At 31.2% G+C, this 20,190-nt stretch overlaps 1 protein-coding gene across 1 annotated transcript; it reads left to right on the forward strand.

Moving 5' to 3' along the window:
* Positions 1-9,221: 9,221 nt before the first annotated feature.
* LOC131875378 (replication protein A 70 kDa DNA-binding subunit A-like) lies at positions 9,222-10,094 on the forward strand. Its single transcript, XM_059219489.1, has one exon. The coding sequence runs from the start codon at positions 9,222-9,224 to the stop codon at positions 10,092-10,094; it is 873 nt and encodes a 290-aa protein (XP_059075472.1).
* The last annotated feature ends 10,096 nt before the right edge of the window (positions 10,095-20,190 follow it).

Genomic DNA, 20,190 nt, shown 5'->3' on the forward strand with positions numbered 1-20,190 from the left:
GAATTGCTTCAAAATTAGGCCAATTCCAAGTACGAAACGATCCAGAATCAGAATTTGCATAGGATCAACGTATAATCGATAAAGGTTAGGAATTATGTCCCTAAATTTTGCTCACTTACTGTCCTCTAAAAAACCCTAAACAACATTCTCCACTTAAGCAAATTTAAAACCCTAAACATAACCTTGGTTGCATTACGAATAAGATGCTTGAATACCAACATCTCAATAGCCCATACAAACAAAAAAACCTCTTGAAAGAAATACATTTTTGTTTACGAACAATCAATTTCACATTTGAAGCAGCTAAACCGTACATCGTTATTCATTAAAATTAATTAAAAGAAATAGTACTTGATAGAGGTCTAAACAAAAAATCTATAAGATTGAAAACTTTTGGAATAGTGGAGAGAATTTTGTATGTGTCATGCCCACTGATGTTCTATATAACGGAAATATTTTTTAAATTAAATTTTATTTAATATCTTGATATAATCATAATCTTAAATACATTCATTTTAATCGAGTTAGTTATTATGAGTTTTTTTTTCAATTATGCTTGGCCATGATGTAAGCTAATAGCATTTCATTTAGTGTTTCTGATATTGAATGAGAATGATGCATTCAGAATTCTTCTCTATAGGAACAAATCGAACTCTTACCGTACCGTGTTAGGAAACGTTTAAAAAAAAAAGGGTTAAGATTAGAATTATATTTAGTATTGTGCTTTTTAAATTTTCATATAGTTTTTAGGGGACAGTTAAATTGTTTGTGTGGTTGATATTTTTTGCTAGGTTATAATTTGTTAAGGTAGCTTTCTTCCACTGTATAGGTTATACAGGTATTATTGTATTTCTTTCAGGTTTCCCGTTAGTTTAGTTTATTTCTTTAAACAACCCATTTTTTTTTATTGGCTTCGTTTAATATGATAGCGTACAGATCCTTTCAACCATAGAACAGATTTTTTTTAAGAATGGCAAGTCAGATCTTTTTGTATAGTAAAGATGGATAAATAATCTTGAATCTCACGAGGACATGACTTTCTAAAGTTTTGATGGTGTTTGTCTATTTTCTGGTTTAAGTAATTAGTTTATAGTCATTTTATTTTTTCAAATAGGATGAGATAGTCTATTCTAGGTTAAAAACCCTCTACCTAAAGTCTGTTGTCTCACGCCAGAATACTTTGGCGTTGCTTGAGATTTTTCTTGATTTCCGTACAATTTGTGTATCCCACAAAGTTGTGCTTACTTGAAAATACATTTAATATTTTGTTCAAGTCTGCAAAAAAAACTTACGTCAGATCTTCGAATTTCATTGTTCTCAATCTCTGATATTTTTTAATTCAATCTTAATGTATTATGAATAAATTGAAGCGCAAGAAATTGGTTTTCCTGTCTGACATTGTTTCATTATTATTCCTACACTACCCATTTTTTTTAACTTGGTGTAAGGAGAAAAAAATGAACCAAATGTAAGGAGAAAAAAATGAACCAAACTACGCTATTTCTTATGGCTGCAATGCTTTTTGGAGGTCTTTAGGCTCCCACATCACTTCCCCAAAACATCACATCTCTTCCAAGCAATGACAAAGCATGTTTCTATTATAGAATACTAGAAGATGCAATGACAAAGCATGTTTCTATTATAGAATACTAGAAGATGAATGGTAGGAAATATTTCTATTTTTTTTATTTGAATATTTATTTTGACCAAGGGATTAAATTGTTCTCTATAAGCGAAAAAAAGAGCTTTTAATCATTCCTTAACTTTGTTCATCTATAAAAAATCATTTTTTACATTCAGAATTGAGTCAATGGTAATTGTTTTCCATCTTTCATGAGCTTTGACCATGAAGTCCTTTTTAGACCAGGCAAACTCTTATGTATCTATTCTCTACTTTTCGTAGCAGAATATGTATAGCAAACTCTTCATTCTTATACTGTTCATTATGCTTGTGAGGCTTTCTTTTTCACTCACACAGTCCCCACCTTCTTACCTTATGTTGCAGCTTATTTCAATTTGGCACCTCTCTAACTCTTCATCGCAACCCCTGTCCATTTATTTGGGCACCTCTTCCTATCCTCTATGCGCAGCCCCTATGCAATGCGATAGGAAAAAGTCTCTCTCTTAGTTGCCACGCACAATATCTTCTCTAGGTTGTTGATTGTTTCACCTTCGATGCATCTTTTAACTTCCTTTTGGTCGATGCTTCTCTTGCTTACATTTATTTTTTAATCTATTTTGATCTGTTTTCAAATTCTTGTGTGTGCAGAATATGTATATCCATTTTTTTGCGTTCAATAATTTCAATTACAAAAAAATTTAAGAGTTTCTTTCTTTCATTAGTAATTGTGTTTTTTCGATAAATTTGAATGTGGGTGTTTATATAGATCCAATATTGTTGTGTACTGTTTTACCTCGGAATTCAAATATACTATAACCAATGGAATCAGATAAATCATCTAGCTAGACTTACACAGAATTCGGTGCAGTCAAACCTAAAATAGAATTAGGTATATTACCATCAAGATTATTGTTGGTAATGTTTCTGCCCGAAAACATCAAATTACCAAAGCTATTTCAATCAGAGGGAAAACATGAGCTAGCTAGAATGAACTAAAGCCAAGCAATCCAACAAAAAATTTACCCCCTTTTTTTTTCACTCATAGGTTTTGTAGTTTTGGCGGAGTTGAAGAACGGATGTTGCCGTGTATGTTGTTAAAATCCCTTCATTAGAACGGACATGATACAACATGCATACAAATAAATAAAATGAAATAATAAACATTTATTTATAAGTCTAATAATTTATTTTTAATTAATTATTTAAATAACTTTGAAGAATAAATTGTTTTATAATTAAAATATTTTAAATTTAATAGAAATATCTTAATATATATAAAAAATAAAGTTAACTCAAAATTATAATTGAAATGTAATCCTAATTTTATCAAAACTTTAGTGCTAATATAATAGTAGCTGTTGTTAAATTGTAACCCTAATTCTAGGATAACTTTAGTGTCAGGTTCAGTATGATTTGTTTAGTTAGCTTTAATTTTGCTTTAATGTTAAGTTTAAAGTTCAATTTGGTTAAGTGTTAGAGTCATGGTGGAGTTTGGTTTGAGATTTTTTGATTTAATAAAAATAATTATTAGAGTTCAATTTGGCATATGGTCAAGGTTCAAATTGGTAGTTTATTTTACTGTTAGGAGTAGATTTCAAATTGGTTTAGTGTAGAATTAGGTTTATGCTTGTAGGGTTCAATTTTATCTAGAGTAAGGGTTATGTTTCAATTTGGTTTATGGTTTAATTAGGTTTGCACTTGGAATTCAATTGGGTTTATAGCTAGGGTTTATTTAATCTTAGTGTTAGGGGTAGAGGTCAATTTGGTTTAAGGTTAGTGTTTAAATTTCATTTAGAGTTACGGTTATAAAATTTGGTTTAATGTTATAGTCAAGGTTTCATTTGGTTTGGTTCAAGTTTAGGTTTCACATTAGTTAAGTGTTACAATTCATTTTGGTTTAGATTTCAATTTGATTTAGGGTTATGATTCAATTAGGTTTGCAATTATATGGTTTAAGATTAACTATTATTAACTCCACCTAAGCTTCTATTAATTTTTTTAGCAAAACAAAAATGATCATTTATGTAAGGTTAGGTATCTATCTTTAAAAATTTGAAATGTAAATTAATTCCACTTGTTTTTTTAAAAGATAAAAAGTGTATTCAACTCCACTACTTTAAAAACAATATATTATATATATTTGCAAGAATCTAAGCAATGAGAATGAGATATAGTGTCTCCTACCGCACATCTTCATGTTCACATCATATAATCTGCCATGCTATTTAGTCTTTGTTGATGTTTCGTGTTTTACTTAAAAACCGTATATAAAATGGACAACATCATCTGTAACTGTAAATGATGTCATAATTTAATTTAATTTAGTATCCCCATAAATAAAATAATTGTGACTTGCCACTATGATCTAACATGTTGGGTCATGGTTTAAAGATAAAAAATGAAATAGCTACGTGGTAGTTATCAATACACTACTTTGCACCAAGGTGAAGTAGATGTCTACATTCAATTCATTTTGATTAAAATTAAAATATTAAAATTATAAATATTGCAAAGAATCAACTTACACTCAAATTTCTCATTAAATCTAATCCAAAGATAACATCTAGATTCAATGTTAACGAGGAATAATATATCATATTACCTTCACTGATTTTTATAATAAAAAAAATTGTATGTATTAATTTTACAATTTTCAACATTATGACAGACTCTTCCATTTGATTACAAAAATTCATTGTACCATTTGGGTTATCCAGACATAGATAGGCCTTTCTAGGAAACCGTTTGATTTTTTAAAATGATAATCGTTGTAACATTTGGATTACACAATACATAATTGGGTTCTCCTAGAAACTGTTTCTAACATCAACAAACAAGTGCGTAGAGTGAACAATACAAGAACACAATTATGCTAACAAACTAAAATGAGAGCATAAATTATTTCCTCCTTCGATGCAAAAAAACTGACTTACATGTCCAAGGACATAGTAATGGGAGGGAATAGAACCAAGTTGGGTTGCCCAAGAAGGTGGTGCATATTGACATAAACACAGAAAGGGCCCTCTGCCTTCTGGTAGTTCGTCCATATTACTTGAACTTGTTTGCACCCCCTCCTGGTCCGTGTCTTCACCTCCATTTTTTTCCCGACTTAGAACTGGTATGCCAAAACTGAACTTTCTGTGAGATTGAATCAATGCGCGAGTAACCCAAATGTTATGTGAAATGGTTGGAATAGTGCCCATATACCTCCCGTTCATCAGAGAATGGGAGCAAAATCCTGGGATGTACTTTGTATAAAACGGATCTTCTCTCATAAATTGTAATTATAAAACACCAGGTAAGTTGGTTTCTAGAGCTGGAAGTATGTTGAAATATTTTCGAGACATTCACCAAAACAAAAATCCTATGTGCTGAATGACAGTGTATTTTAAACATAGTTCTCTTTATATGAAACAAATGCTAATTTGAACTGCGTCAACAAATAACTAACATTTTTGAATATGATAGCGCACAAATCATTTCAGCTATAGAACATCTAATTTTCTTGAAGAATGGCGAGTCAGATTAAATCTTTTTTTTATCAGTAAAGATGGAGAAATAATCTTTAGGACATGACTTTCTAAAGTTTTGATGTTGTTTGTCTTTTTACTGGTTTAAGTATTTTGTTTATAGTCTTTTTATTTTTTCAAATAGGATGAGATAGTCTATTCTATGTGAAGAACCCTCTACCTAAAGTCTGTTGTGTCACGCCGGAATACTTTAGCGTTGCCTGAGAGTTTTTTTTCTGTATATTTTGTTTAAGTTTGAAAAAAAAACACTTATCGTCGGATCTTCAAATTTCATTTCTGATATTTTTTCAATCCAATCCTAATGTATTTTGAATAAGTTGAAGCATAGGAGATTGGTTTTCATTCTTCTCATTTTAGATGTTTTCCTGCCGTGATAGTGTTTCATTATTATTCCTACATACTGTCCATTTTTTTAACTTGGTGTAAGGAGAAAACAATGAACCAAAGTAAGTTGTTTCTTAATAAGTAATGTTTTCTATTGTTTTTGGGTTACAATAATGTTTATAGTTAGATAACTTTTATATATATATATATATATATAAAACTATTATTTTATATCGGTTTTTTGGATGGTACTTGGAAATGAGCATTTTATACATGAACATACAAATAGACAATGTTACATGTTTGATTTTTTATTTGTAGATATAACTATAATGTATAATATTTTATTGAATGTTTTTGTTTAGGAATGGCAACTCCTCCCAATATTATTTAGATAATAGGTTGCAATAGCCTCCCTAACCTGCCAAGTCAATCATCTCCATCAAATAATTGGCATGGATTTCCATCAAATAGTATCCTTGCATTTACAAGTAATATTTCATTCAATTGCCTTGACATAATACAAGAAGCAAAGGCAACATGTTCAACTCTATGTGATGTGTAAGACTACATTGTTGTAATGATGCAGGCACCATTGGATCAATTTCATGTGACTTGTGAAAAGTTGTCAGTCTTTTGTGCCTTCTTGAAACAAATGCACACTGATGAGTACTATGCTCAAGGCAATGGTGCTAACCTTCAACTTGCATTCTAGAGCTACTTGAATAACATGTAATCGATCTACTTTTTAGATACGTAAAAAGTATATAAAACTACAATGGTATTGTGATGCTCAATAACTATGCATCCTTTTGAAACTTTCTCGACTATTGCACACTCGTTAAAATGATGTTGGAAGCAAAGGACCTCATGTTAAGCTTCACTTTTTTGAACTACTTGGATAATATTCAATAAACATATACTTCACAATTTTGTATATAATATATATCACTATAATGCTTTTCTAGCTTTCTGATCTATGCATAGTTGTGCAAACTATGGATGACTATTTTATATACCTATTCGCTGATTTAAAAACACATTATTTACTTTACTTTTTAAAATATATTATGCTCCTTCTCTTCATAAGTTTATAAAATAACCTCTTCTTGTTTACTCCGAACAGAATGCATTGTTCATTTATATTGGTTTTAAAAGTAGAATACAAATACTCAAATTTTGTACTGCATACATACGAACAATTTATTTCTTCAAATTTCCATTTAAATGTAGGAATATATGTGAGCAATATTGTGACTTGTATTTATTATTTAGATTTTCACATCAAATCAAAGCTCCAATATTTTTAGTTTTTCTTTTCATTTGGTCTAATTTGATCTTCCCCCTTTTGTTTCCTTTTAATAGAGTGAAGCAATAATTGTAGGCAAATTGAATTTGGTTCCTTTGATTTTTTAAAAACCTGGTGTAGAATGCATTGTTCATTTCTATTGGTTTTAAAAGTAGAATACAATTACTCTAATTTTGTACTGCATACATATGAACAATGTCTTTCTTCAAATTTTCATTTAAATGTAGGAATATATGTGAGCAATATTGTGACTTGTATTTATTATTTAGATTTTCATATCAAATCAAAGCTCCAATATTTTTGGTTCTTCTTTTCATTTGGTCTGATTTGATCTTCCCCCTTTCGTTTCCTTTGAATAGAGTGAAGCAACAACTGTAGGCAAATTGAATTTGGTTCCTTTGATTTTTTAAAAACTTGGTGTAGTAGCACTTTGTAAATTTTCCTTGCAAACCATGTTTTCTATAAGCGGGTTCTTCAAAAGAAAAATAATTTGAAGTGACCTCTTAATCCTTAGAATTTCCTATTTAATTTCTCAATCTCCTCCACATTCTACTATTCTTCGATATCCTTCTTCCATATTTGAAGGTAAACCCAATGCCCCCATCAATGCATTTTAATCTCCCTTTTGATTTAAAAATAATATGATCTCTGATTTCATTTATTGCCACAATTACTATATGTTGCTAAATAAATATGAAGTGAAATGTATTTTCTCTGTTTACTTAAATTTAGTCTATAGTAAAATGATTAGTGTTGTAATCTCTTAAATTTAGTTTACAGTAAAAATGATTAGTGTTGTAATCTCCTATGCATACACTATATTTATCCTTTATTGTTTGAGAATATTTTTTCTTTTTTTTCTTGTATTTACCAAACTGCAACATTACATTACAAACATCACCTTTATTATTCCACCCTATTAATTCAATCAAATTCAAGTCCACATAAATTGGTAGAGCCTTGTTTTATTTCATATTAAATGCATGTTTTAAAGTACTTGGAAATGCATTAAGTAAACCTACACCCATAAATATCAATTATACTTATGCTTTTTCATTTCTCGCTAAGCTTTCTTCTTGATCTTAATTTTTCACGAAGTTAGTTGTCTTCTACATGTACAGAGATTACAATTTATTAATATGCTACTAATTTACATCTTCTAATTTAAAATTTTATGAATCTTACATATAAAATTAATTGCTTTGGTTTCATCTAATCGTCACTACATATTTCTTCATGGATTGTATTGTCCATAGTGCAATTTGAACAAGAATTGTCCACAATGCAATTTCAACAAGACAAAACCTATTTCCAATAGCCCCAAAGAAACAAACTACCCGTTATTCTTCATAAATATTTTTTTTGTAGTTTATCCAATACTATTACATTTCCAAAATAAAATTTCATATTCACAGCTCTCACATATTTGCATTTTTTCCTTCAATATTTGTTATAAATATACATATGTATAATGTTTATATGTATATATATATATATATATATATATATATATATATATATATATATATATATATATATATATATATATATATATATATATATATATATATATATATATATATAATAAGTTTGATAGTGTCATTTCAACTTCATCTCCAATATCTATTTGTGGTTTCAAATACATTTCCAATTTATATTTTTCATTAGATCGAATATTATAGGTTACTTTCAAAACATAATACTTTTGAATTTTATGTAACTTTTATAGGGAAAATTACCACAAGAAGTGAAAATGCATCCTTTGACTCGAAATGCACTAAAAAAAATCAATGATGGGCACCCTTAAATACAACCACATCTTCAAGTCGTACGCATTGCTAAGATTGGGGATAGCCTCAAATCAACAACTCGATACAAAATGGATCTTTTGATGGAGTTCGTAAATAGAAGGCAATAGTTCCAAAAAAATATAATCAATACATGACATCAAAATAGATCCTTGAAGGATCTATAGTGTTGCTCATAGGCTATAGTTGCCCAACTATTTGCAAATCAAGGTGGGCAATGTCTTTAGTTAACTTAGTAAAAAAGAAAAATTGCTTACAAAAAATTTGACAATCATAAACCCATCATTTAGAATATATTCCACTTTCTAACACTTCTTTTTATATATTGATATAGGTGGATTGTCGTCTGAGAACTAGAAATCACTTGCTTGCACCATGATATTATTGGTCAACCTGCCTACCTTTTCAAAGACAATGACCTACAACTACATGCAACAAGTTCAGACACTCCATGTATAGCACTTGTTGAGGATGACAAAGTACCAAATCTACCTCCTCAAAGGCCATTGTTTGGAATATCACCATCCTTACAGGAAAAATCCCTCCCCTCCACTATTACTCCTATTAAAAGTTTGAATCTATTTCAAACAAGGTGGCTTATAAAGGGTTGTGTTACAATAAAAAAAGAAATGCATCACTTCAACAAACCACAGGGACAAGGGTGTGTCTTTTCTTTTGATATTATAGATTGTGAGAACACTGAGATACGTATCACTTCTTTCAATGAAGTTGCAGACCTTCATTACATGAATATTCAACTTGGAGCTATATATACAATATTAGGTGGAACTGTTAAGCCAACAAATAGGTTGTACAACAAGCTTAATAGCCAACTTGAAATTTTCCTACAAGATGCTTCAAAGGTTTCTCTATCAGACGATGACCTTACCATTCCAAAACATCAGTTCTCTTTCAAACCTCTAAATGAAATTATGCAAATGACCAATAATTATCTTGTTGATGTTATTGGAATAGTCATTTGTGTAGATCCAAGCTCCACTATAAGAAGGAGGGATGACACAAAAGTTCTTAGAAGAAGCATCAAGCTAATGGATATGTCTCCATGTACTATTAATGTTACTTTATGGGTTCCAACCACTCAAAAGGAAGGTACACAACTGCAAGAAATGTACCACTCACATCATGTTGTTGCACTTGCAATTAAAAGTGGACGAGTCACTAAAGATAATGGAAAGGTCATAAGCACTTTGGCTAGTACCCACCTTTTTACAGACCCAAGCATAGAAGAAACAAAACAACTAAAATCACGGCTTGAACAAAATGGGGGTGATGTTATTTCATCATCAACAGAAACTATAGATGTGCCCTTACAAATTACAAGGAAGACAATTGTTGATATTGAAGAACAAACTATGCATTCAAAACAACCCGTTCAACACATTGTAAAGGCAACAATACGATTCATAAAATCAAATTCAATTTTTTATCCATCTTGCCCACTTGAGATAGATGGTAAACAATGTAAAAAAAGAGCTGTGTAGAATGATGATAAGACATGAAATTGTTCTAAGTGCAAGGCTACATTTGTAAATTGCATTTACAGATACATACTTCAACTAAAGCTAGTAGATCATATAGGAACACTATGGGCTATTTCTTTTGAAGAACCAAACATCTACCTCCTTGGAATTTCTGCAAAGGATTTATATATGCTACAATTCAACCGAGAAGCAGAGATCAATGTTGAAGCTATAAATAAGCAATCTTTATTCAAGCAATTTATCTTCACTATGTCATTTGCAGATGATTCAACTGGTGTTCAAGGTCGAATGAAAACAACAATCACCAAAGTTGAGAAGATAGATTTTGTTGTAGAGAACACCTACTTGTTGGCCAAAATCAATGATATGCACAATAATAATACGTAGATCAAGCTTCATTGCTTATGATATGTACAAGAATATTTTAAAAACTATATATATATATATATATATTAAATTTTTATATTTTTTGTTATAATATGTGTCAAGACAATGCCACATTTATTTATATATTACAATTTAAGTTGTTTTCATGAAAATAATGTGTCTACTACCTTTCCTCAATTTTTTTTTTTACTACATGATGCATATAATTAACACTATTTTTTTCATTTAGATTAACGATTTGTAATTGTACATATTAGTTTTTTTTACCATTGATAATGACACTTACAATTTCATTTACAGATGATGAACTGCACCCCTCAAAATTCTCAAACTACATCCTCTAAAATTGAAAAACAAAATTTGCAAACTTGTAAAAGAAGTCAAGAGTACTATGCTAGCCATAAAGAAGAAATAAGTATTCGTCGTCATATGAAACATAAAGAAAAAAAGACAACAAACCATCCCAACCCACAATCAAACAATGACTATAATAGCCTCTACAAGATTTTGCAATAGAATAGACGCATTATCAGACTTGCAAACATGCACAATATGTTGTGAATGCTAGCCTGGAACACATACAAATGCAACAAACAATGGTCCAATTTGTACTAGATGTTTCCTTGAGAAAGGTAGACATCGATTCTCGACATCTAATAATTTAGACCTAGGCAAACAACTAGACGAGTTAAAAAATCTAACCCAAGTTGAAGAGATGCTCATAGCACAGGTAAGTACAACAATTCAAGTAAGTCATGCTCATGGAGGACAATACAAATATAGTGGTCATACAATTAGTTTCCCACAAGATATCAAAACAATAGAAAAATATCTCCCGCTTAGAATTACAAACTTAGATGTCCTTATAGTTCGCAGACTGTGTGCACAAGGGGACCATTATGATTGCTATGTAAGTAGAGCTATAGTATGGGTTGCATTACAATATAAGATCAAATATGACCTGTACTACAAAGATGTTCAAATAGATGTTGACTCTCTAGCACAACTACCAGATACAAATATAGACATTTCAAACATGCTTCATACTATTGATTTTTAACATGAACAAATGGTAGCAACAGACACTGAATATATGGTTGCTGGGGATCAACATGAAAATAAAATAACATACTCAACATCATTTATGGCTAAATTACCAAATAGTCACCTTGAACTACAAATCATCAAAGACACCATGCAAATTATAGATGAACATGACAACCTTATTCACTGGCCACAACTTGACCCTTCACCAATAAATGAATACAATACATAGGGCCTTCGAGACATGGCTTTTCCCACACTCTTCCCAAATGGTATTGCATTACAATTGCAACCACACTATATAGAAGTTCATATGCATGACTATGTGTTGCACTTGATGAGGTTTCATGATAATAGATTTGGACGCCATCCGAGATTTTGATATTTTGTATTCAGTCTAATGATGAGACATCGCAGCCAAGGACTTTGTCAAACAAAATGTAGAGAATTCCATACCAAACACCATTGATAATCTTCACCTCCACTTACAACAAATGCCCAATACTCAGCTAGCCGAAGAATTGATGCATTTTGGTTCTTCCTTAAGAGGGACCTGCTCATATTAGAACAAGTGTCATGGTGAGCTGTCAAATACGACTAGCCAAATAGGATCCCCTACTCTCTTCTTCACATTAAGTTCTGCAACTATAAAATAGCCAAATTTACAACGACTATTTGTGAATGGCATGCCGACCAAATTGCAAACTAACAAAGATTGCACAAACAACATCATCAATAACCCTCATACAACATCCCTATATTTGCATCAACGGTTCACAATATTTCATGAAGAAGTAATAGAGAGACTCCTATGTGCAACAAATTATTGTTTTAGATATGAATGGCAACACCGAGTATCTGCACATATACATGGATTTATTTGGCTTGACAATGCACCAAACATGGACTAAATCGATTGGGACAACCCTGTAGCTGTAGAAATAGCTAAGTCATTCTTTGACAAATATGTTAGTGCATCCAATCCTTGTGCATCATTAGATAGAAACAACACAAGGCATCGATCTTCGAAAGAAAATCCTTGTTTGCTAAATACAAGTGAGATCTTCTCTAGAAATACACTTATTGACTATGAAGACTTGATAAACCGTGTTCAAGGCACACAAAATTTACTAAGGCAACATGCCTACGCAAGCGAGGTCACCTTACAAAGCATCGTTACAAAGATCCTTGGACCGAATGTTGTAGCTCTTCCCTGTCATGTGACGAATCAGGAAAAAAAAAAAAATACCCCTGCACGAACTGATGATAGGTTGAATATACATTGCCCATAAATGATTTCAATATTGAGAGCTAATATGGATTGCCAACCAGTTGTATCGAAATCACTTATTCTTAAATATATTGTGAAATATGCATCCAAGGCAGAAAGAAAATCGAAGTCTTGTATTGATATGTTAACTTGAATTTGTAAAAAACAAGCAATTGAGGACAAAGCAATAGTAGCATATCACAAATTTATAGTTGAAATCATTGCAGATCATGATGTAAGTGCACAAGAGACATGCAATATGCTTTAAAAACTACCGCTTGTTGTTTGCAATCACTCATTTATGACACTAAATTTTGGAAGAAAACTATTCCATCGAATCAAAAGAAACCAACATGAAATTGCATTACAATTGAACTATCTACACTCCTACATACAACACCCTCTTGAGATGGAAACAACAACATTGATTGATTCTGCTAGATCATTTTTATTTTCTGCCACTCGCAAAGGGTGCAAATGGAAAGAAAGGAAAGAAAACGCAATTGTCAATGTCTTTCCTCAATTTTATTCTACTCCAAATGAAGATTATGAACAATTTGAAACATTTTGTTGGAGTGACCTACTTCTATACAAGCATTTTTGTAACATTTCAGTGGAAATAGGTTTGACCAAAGATGACATTGTTGCAAATTGGAAGCAAATGAATGTAAATAAATATTATGTGTGGCATGTCGATTGCATAGTTGATATAGAGGAAAACCATGAACAAGATGAGGACACTGACAATGAGATAAATCTAGAAAACATTGTACATATGAATGAATGGGAGTTGCTATTACAAATGGGGCTTGGTAGTGTTGGAAATCAAAATGTCCTTGAAATGCTTGGTAGATGTGACTTTGACAATATGAACAAATGGAGGGAATGTTCTATTCCACCACATTTACATGACATTGTTGAACATTTCATAAGCATAAACATGATGTATGAACAAGATGAAGAAACCACGTTACAATTCAATGATCAACCATATCCACTATCATCCAAATAAGAACTTGCACTTACCATTATTAAAGAACATTATTGTAGACGTATAAAAATGACCACATTCCTAAATGAATATTTTATGTTCATTTTTCTATTTGATTAAATCCAATTTAATTAAATTATCCACATTCTTCTATTTTATTAAATAAATTACTCAAATTATTTAAATAAAATTCACTATATCCATTTAATGAATAAATCATTTTATTCAATTAAATACCCCCTATCCACTTTTAATTAAATTCAAATTTAATTAAATAAGTTATCCCAAATTGAATAAATCTAATTTATTTAATTTCTCCAAATTGTAACCAAATTGAATGAAAATCATTTAATTCAATTAAATCCTATTATCTCTCCATCCACTTGCAAAATCCCAAACCCATTTCTAATCCCTTCTAGAATCTTCTAATCGCTTCTAATTAACCTAACCCTCCTCTAAACTTTGTCACATCCCTAAGCAAAGGGAAGTCACTTCTCAAAAACCTTAAAGTCTTTGATAACTATTGAAGGTTTTCAACCTTCAACCACTAAAACCCTTAAAGTCTTTGAAAACCATTAAAGGCTTCCAATCTTCAACCACTTAATCCCCAAAGTCTCCAATAACCATTAATGGTTAATTCAAACCTTCCCACATGGTTAAAACATTTGTTTTGACTCAACCTCTATCCAACCCAAGGGTCTCATCAGGCCATTAATGCTTTGACCATGATTATCTCTTAATCATTTGCACAAAGGTTTATCCTTGGATTAACTCCTAATCTAGTGGATAAGCCTAACTTAGACTTGACCCTTAGCCTTTAGATAACCATGAGGTCTTCTCAGGCCTTTAATGCCTCCAACCTCTTCTCTCAACCCAATCCTATGTTGACACTTGTCATCATTTTATTGGTGTCAATTGTGCACATGGATCCCCAACTTTCAAACCTGGCCCTTGATTAAACCATTCAATCTTGACCATCCATTGCCCTGTTTGTGCTATAAATAGAGCCCTCATTCCTCCATTCAAAACAATCATCTTTCAAATTTGTAGCATTATACTTATGCTCAAATTCTTTCAAGCTTTCATTTCATATATGCTCATCATTTAGCCTCTTTTAGATCAGAAATTAGACTAAATATGCATGTTTAGAATAAGTTCTTTATCATTTTAGCTCAATCATAGATTAAATATATCATGTTAGGATAGTATTCATACTAATCTTGTCATCTTATCATTTAGTTTATTGCATTTTTAAGCATCATACATAGCTTCATATCTATTTCATACTAAAATCAATCAAAAGCATCTCTCGTTCTCATATTTGCCATCCCTAAACCATTTTGCTCAGTAATCTGAGAGCAAAAATGTTGGTTTGAGGGACATTGTGAGATAGAGAACCATGGGACCCTCCTTGGGAAGCTGAGTAACACTACGTTACTCCATAGCTTGCATCAAGAAGTCCTGTGTGTGTGTGTGGACTAGTATTCTAACATATTTTCACATATTAAGTTTTATTCGCCCACTTTTCCCGCATACAATTATAATGAAAATTCCTTCAACCAACCCTTGCACATGATCATACAAGGAACAACAGGGACAGGAAAATCCTACCTAATACATTGCATTACACATGCACTTTCGATTTTAACATCAAAACATTATTACCCACTCCTTGTTGTTGCTCCTACAGGAATTGCCGCATTCAACATACATGCCTCAACTATACATTCTGCCCTTAGATTCCAATAAAAGAAATGCAACCAGTAAGGGGATAATCGCTATTAACATTTCAAGAATAGACGAGACACATAAAATACCTCCTTATTGATGAGATGAGCTTCATAGGACCAAAGATACTATTGAAAATAGATAGCAGATTGCATGAAGCTTTCCCCCACCAACAAAACTTGTGCTTTGGTGGGACATCAATCATTCTTGTTGGTGACCTAGCACAACTACCACATGTTATGGACAAGCCTATCTATGCATCACACTCAAATGCCAAGTTTTTATGGGACTGATTCACTACAATTGTGACACTTCAAACAATATTTCATCAACAAGGTGATTCTCAAGATCAAATTCACTTCCGTCGAATATTATAAAACATGTGTGATGCACAACCAATTGAACAAGATTGGGAATTACTAATGAATTGCACAAACAAACTACTATGTATTGATGAACAAAAAAAAATTGACAAAGAAATGCACCAATACTCCACTAATGATTTAGTTACAATGCACAACAAAAAAAATGGTTAAACTACTAAATCTTCCTATTGCACTTAGTGTTGCAAACAAAACACACATAAAACCAAATGTCAATAATGATCTAACCAACTTCCCCATGAACTTTTGCTATGTAGAGGCCAACGAACAATGTTAACAACAATCCCATGGATACAAGCAAGCCTTGTCAATGGATCACTTTGAGAAGTGCTAGATATTGTATACACAACTAGTTCTAAGCCCCCAGATTTACCTGTGTATGTAGTTGTCCGATTTGATAATTACAATGGCCCACCTTGGAACCAAGATGACCTAAAAAGTATAACTATAACACCAATATCTGTAGGTAATCATAGACAAATTCCACTATCCATGGCCTGGGCGATTACCATACATAAATCCCAAGGATTAACATTACCAAAAGCTATAATTGATATAGGTAAAATAGAAAGACAAGGGTTAACTTTTATAGCTATATCAAGGGTTAAATCAATAAAGGACCTCCATATAGAACCACCATTCTCTTTTGATCGATATTCAAGAATGAAGAATAATCCATACACAATTATCAGTAAAAAGAAGGAGTCTCGACTACAACAACTCTCATTGTAAGGTATGCAATTTCAATTTTATATTTTATACAAAAAAAAAACTTACTATTAGTTGCTATTCCAAAATTGCTACATCAAATGCTTAATGCTTCCTTTCTTTGCTTCACTAACTTCCATATTTATATATTTTTAACCGTTTATATAAAACCATCCATGCATTCCTCCTAAAAAAACACTAACTACTTGTTTCACTGTGCAGAACAAAATCAAAGAAAAAACAACAAAGCTAACCTCAAACTCATTCATACCAACCAAGGCAAAAATTTATCTTCAAGATCCAAATGTATAAGATTGATAGTTTTTTATGTCTCAATCAAGATTGTATATAAATACTTTGGTTATTTATCTTTCAAAATAAACTATTTTGTACACAAATCACATATCAAAATAAGTATCTACGATTATAAGTTATTGTTTTCTATCAGCGTAACCCTTCCACCTCCTTAAAATACAAGTACTAGTTATTAATTAAAGCGATGTGTGTTGGATCTAACAAATTAATAATTATTGTGGTTGAAAGTGCTAACATGTTGGTTAGACACAGGTTCATCATCTTAGTTGAAACTTTCTACTAGTCAATTTTGTTTTCTAAAATGTTATTACTTCATTGAAAATTGTAGATCCTTTAAAAGTTGCATCTTCCTAAGTGAGTACCGAAAGTCTGGTTTTTTTAAGATTCCCCATGTCAAATTTTAAAAAGTACAAAGGCAATCAAAATTTTTCCCCAAAACAAAATTGGACAAGAATCAAAACCCATATTCTCGATTTCACACTTCCTCTGCAAAGTTGAAAAGCATGCAAAATTTAAATACCAAGCGGTCTTTGGCTAACTCAAACCTTGCGAATCCACACTAATTGCTCTCTACTATTGTCTATGAAAGAGTTTCTTTCTGGACCTCATTTGCATTAGATTGCTAGAATTTTCATAAAAATATTTTGTTGTCAAGTTTATAGATTTTCTTGCAATATTTCATAAGCTAATCCTCAATTAAATATGCGCTAATCTTAGTCCATCTACACGTGACCATTATGCTCTCAAAGATATTGACATCTTTGAGAACACGGATGAAGTCTACAAGTGAAGGCATTGAACCCCATTAATTGATTGAATTATAAATGATATGCACCTAGGTCATGTTAGACCTAGAAGCCCTAAGATTTTTGTTAGATTCTTTACCAAAATTGGCACAAAATTGGCACAAAATTGCAATAGGCATTAGGACTTGGAATCGAGAGAAACCAGCACTTCACCTAATTTCACTTTGATTCTATAGGAAAAAAGCGTTTATGGACACATGAGCATGAAGTCGTCTAATTTCACCTTGATTATATAGGAAAAAAGCGCTTATGGACACATGAGCATGAAGTTGCCTAATTTCGCCTTGATTATATAGGAAAAAAGTGCTTATGGACACATGAGCATGAAGTCACCTAATTTCGCCTTGATTATATAGGAAAAAAGTGCTTATGGACACATGAGCATGAAGTAGTCATTAAAAAAATCCTTACTTCACTCTTTTGAATTTTTTGAAGAAAGATGATAGCAAATGACTTTAGGACGAACTACTCATCATTGAAACAAAAGAGGCAAGGAATTAATAAGATGCCTATGTACAATGTAAAAGTGACTTTGATGAGGTCCTTGAGATATTTGTACACCACTCAATCAAGTAGTTGGAGCTTAGATGCATTATAATGTCAACCATGGATGTATTATCCAATACAAATCATTTGTCAAGGATTTAAATTTGTAAGATTGAAGATTTACGATAACAGTTATCCTATCTAGTTGACAATTTCACAAAAACAATTAATTTTGAAAATTGTGAGAGTTGGTGTTAAATCGTTTTACATGGGTGTTTATGGACATATTTTGTCTAATGTGGCAAATTTTGGAGGCTGAAATCCTTATCAATTGAGAGAATTCAATTTTTTCTCTATTTGTTTACGAAAAAATTTAATTATGGAATTTTACAAAAGTTGAGATCATATGATTTTACAAGAGAGTTTGAGAGAACATTTTACACGATATGATCATTTTTAAACGATGTGCCACCAATAAAAAAATTATGCTAAAAATCATTTTTTTAATGCTAGTTAAAATTGCATAATATAATTTCTCTACATATTTGTTGACAAAAATTTATTTGTTGCAAAGCTATTCATTAATTTTAGTTGCAAGTTTTATTTGTGAGATAAAGTTTGTGTTTGGTTGCAAAGATTAACATTTTATTTTGTGGCTTTTGGTCTTTGTCTACATGAGTGGATTTGAACATCTTACTTAGAGGCTTTTGAAACATGTTTATGATAAATTGTTGCTTTTTCAATTTTGTTATAATTGATTGATGTTCACCAATTCCTATCAATGAAGTATCAAATAGTGCCCCAAATCTAGATGGAAATTGCATACTGTATATGTAGGAATATTGTATAGGTCATAAGAATGAAAAAAAAATGCAAATATATACAATTTGTTCTTCTATGCAAAAAAACTAACCATTGAAATAAAATAAATGAAGGAGGGAATTATATGATTAAACTATATGCATGTCCTTTATTTGAAAGATTATTAGGTTGATTGTGAGATGATTTTGAGGGAAGAAAAAAAGATTCTAGTGGAATGACTATGAAATAGATAGCAATTTTAATTTGAAGGAGACATTAAAAAGAGTGAAATGCCAATATTAATGTCTTATCTTCTAGGTATATGAAATATATAATTTTCTTCCAACCACTTCCATCTTTGATTAAAAACCATATAAAAGTGTGGAAAGGATGAAGACCATATTGTAGGGCCTTTTTGTGGCTTGATAAGAGAAGAATTCAGGAGGGTGCTTGTCAAGATGAAAGGTCATTGAAATAGATTAACGGTTCGAACTTAAAGTTGTGAAATTTTAAAATGGAAGATTTTCTTGTAGCTTAGGACTAGTGGTTGCAGTTGTTGGTCAAATCCATTTATGATGAAAGGTGAAGGATTGAAACTATTGAATGACTAGACATATTTGAAGAGATTGCAAGTTTGAGAAGGATGAAAATTACACCCATTAAGGTTCCTTCTTAGAATTAGATTCCTCCAATGAAGAAGGTGAAGTCATGTTGCTAATTGATTTAAGTAGTTTTACATTCTTTCTTGTATAGGTAGTTGGACTAGATTGACTTATAGAGCATAAAATATTGCTAATTGTTATTTTGAAGTGTTTATTTTACTTGGTAGTTGAAATATAGTCAAAGAAATGTTGATTTAATGCTCTATTGCAGCTATTTTATTGATTTTTATTAGGTAAATAAATCACTCTCCTAGGTAGGTAATAAGGTCATTTGTCATCCTTAATTAAAGGTAATCAAGTTCCACATATATCCCATAAATTACTATCGATTAATGACTATTAGATACCACCTTTTCCTCATCTTTGATTGATGACAATTAGATTTTATCTTTGGATCGTCAAGTAGAACCATTATCTTAACTTGATTAAATTAATTTGATGCAACCATGGCCCAAATGGTATAATAATGAATTATCCAACCATGTAGCCAAAAAAACTTACAACAATCTAATGAA

This window comes from Cryptomeria japonica, chromosome 4, assembly GCF_030272615.1.
Source record: "Cryptomeria japonica chromosome 4, Sugi_1.0, whole genome shotgun sequence".
Classification (NCBI taxonomy): domain Eukaryota; kingdom Viridiplantae; phylum Streptophyta; class Pinopsida; order Cupressales; family Cupressaceae; genus Cryptomeria; species Cryptomeria japonica.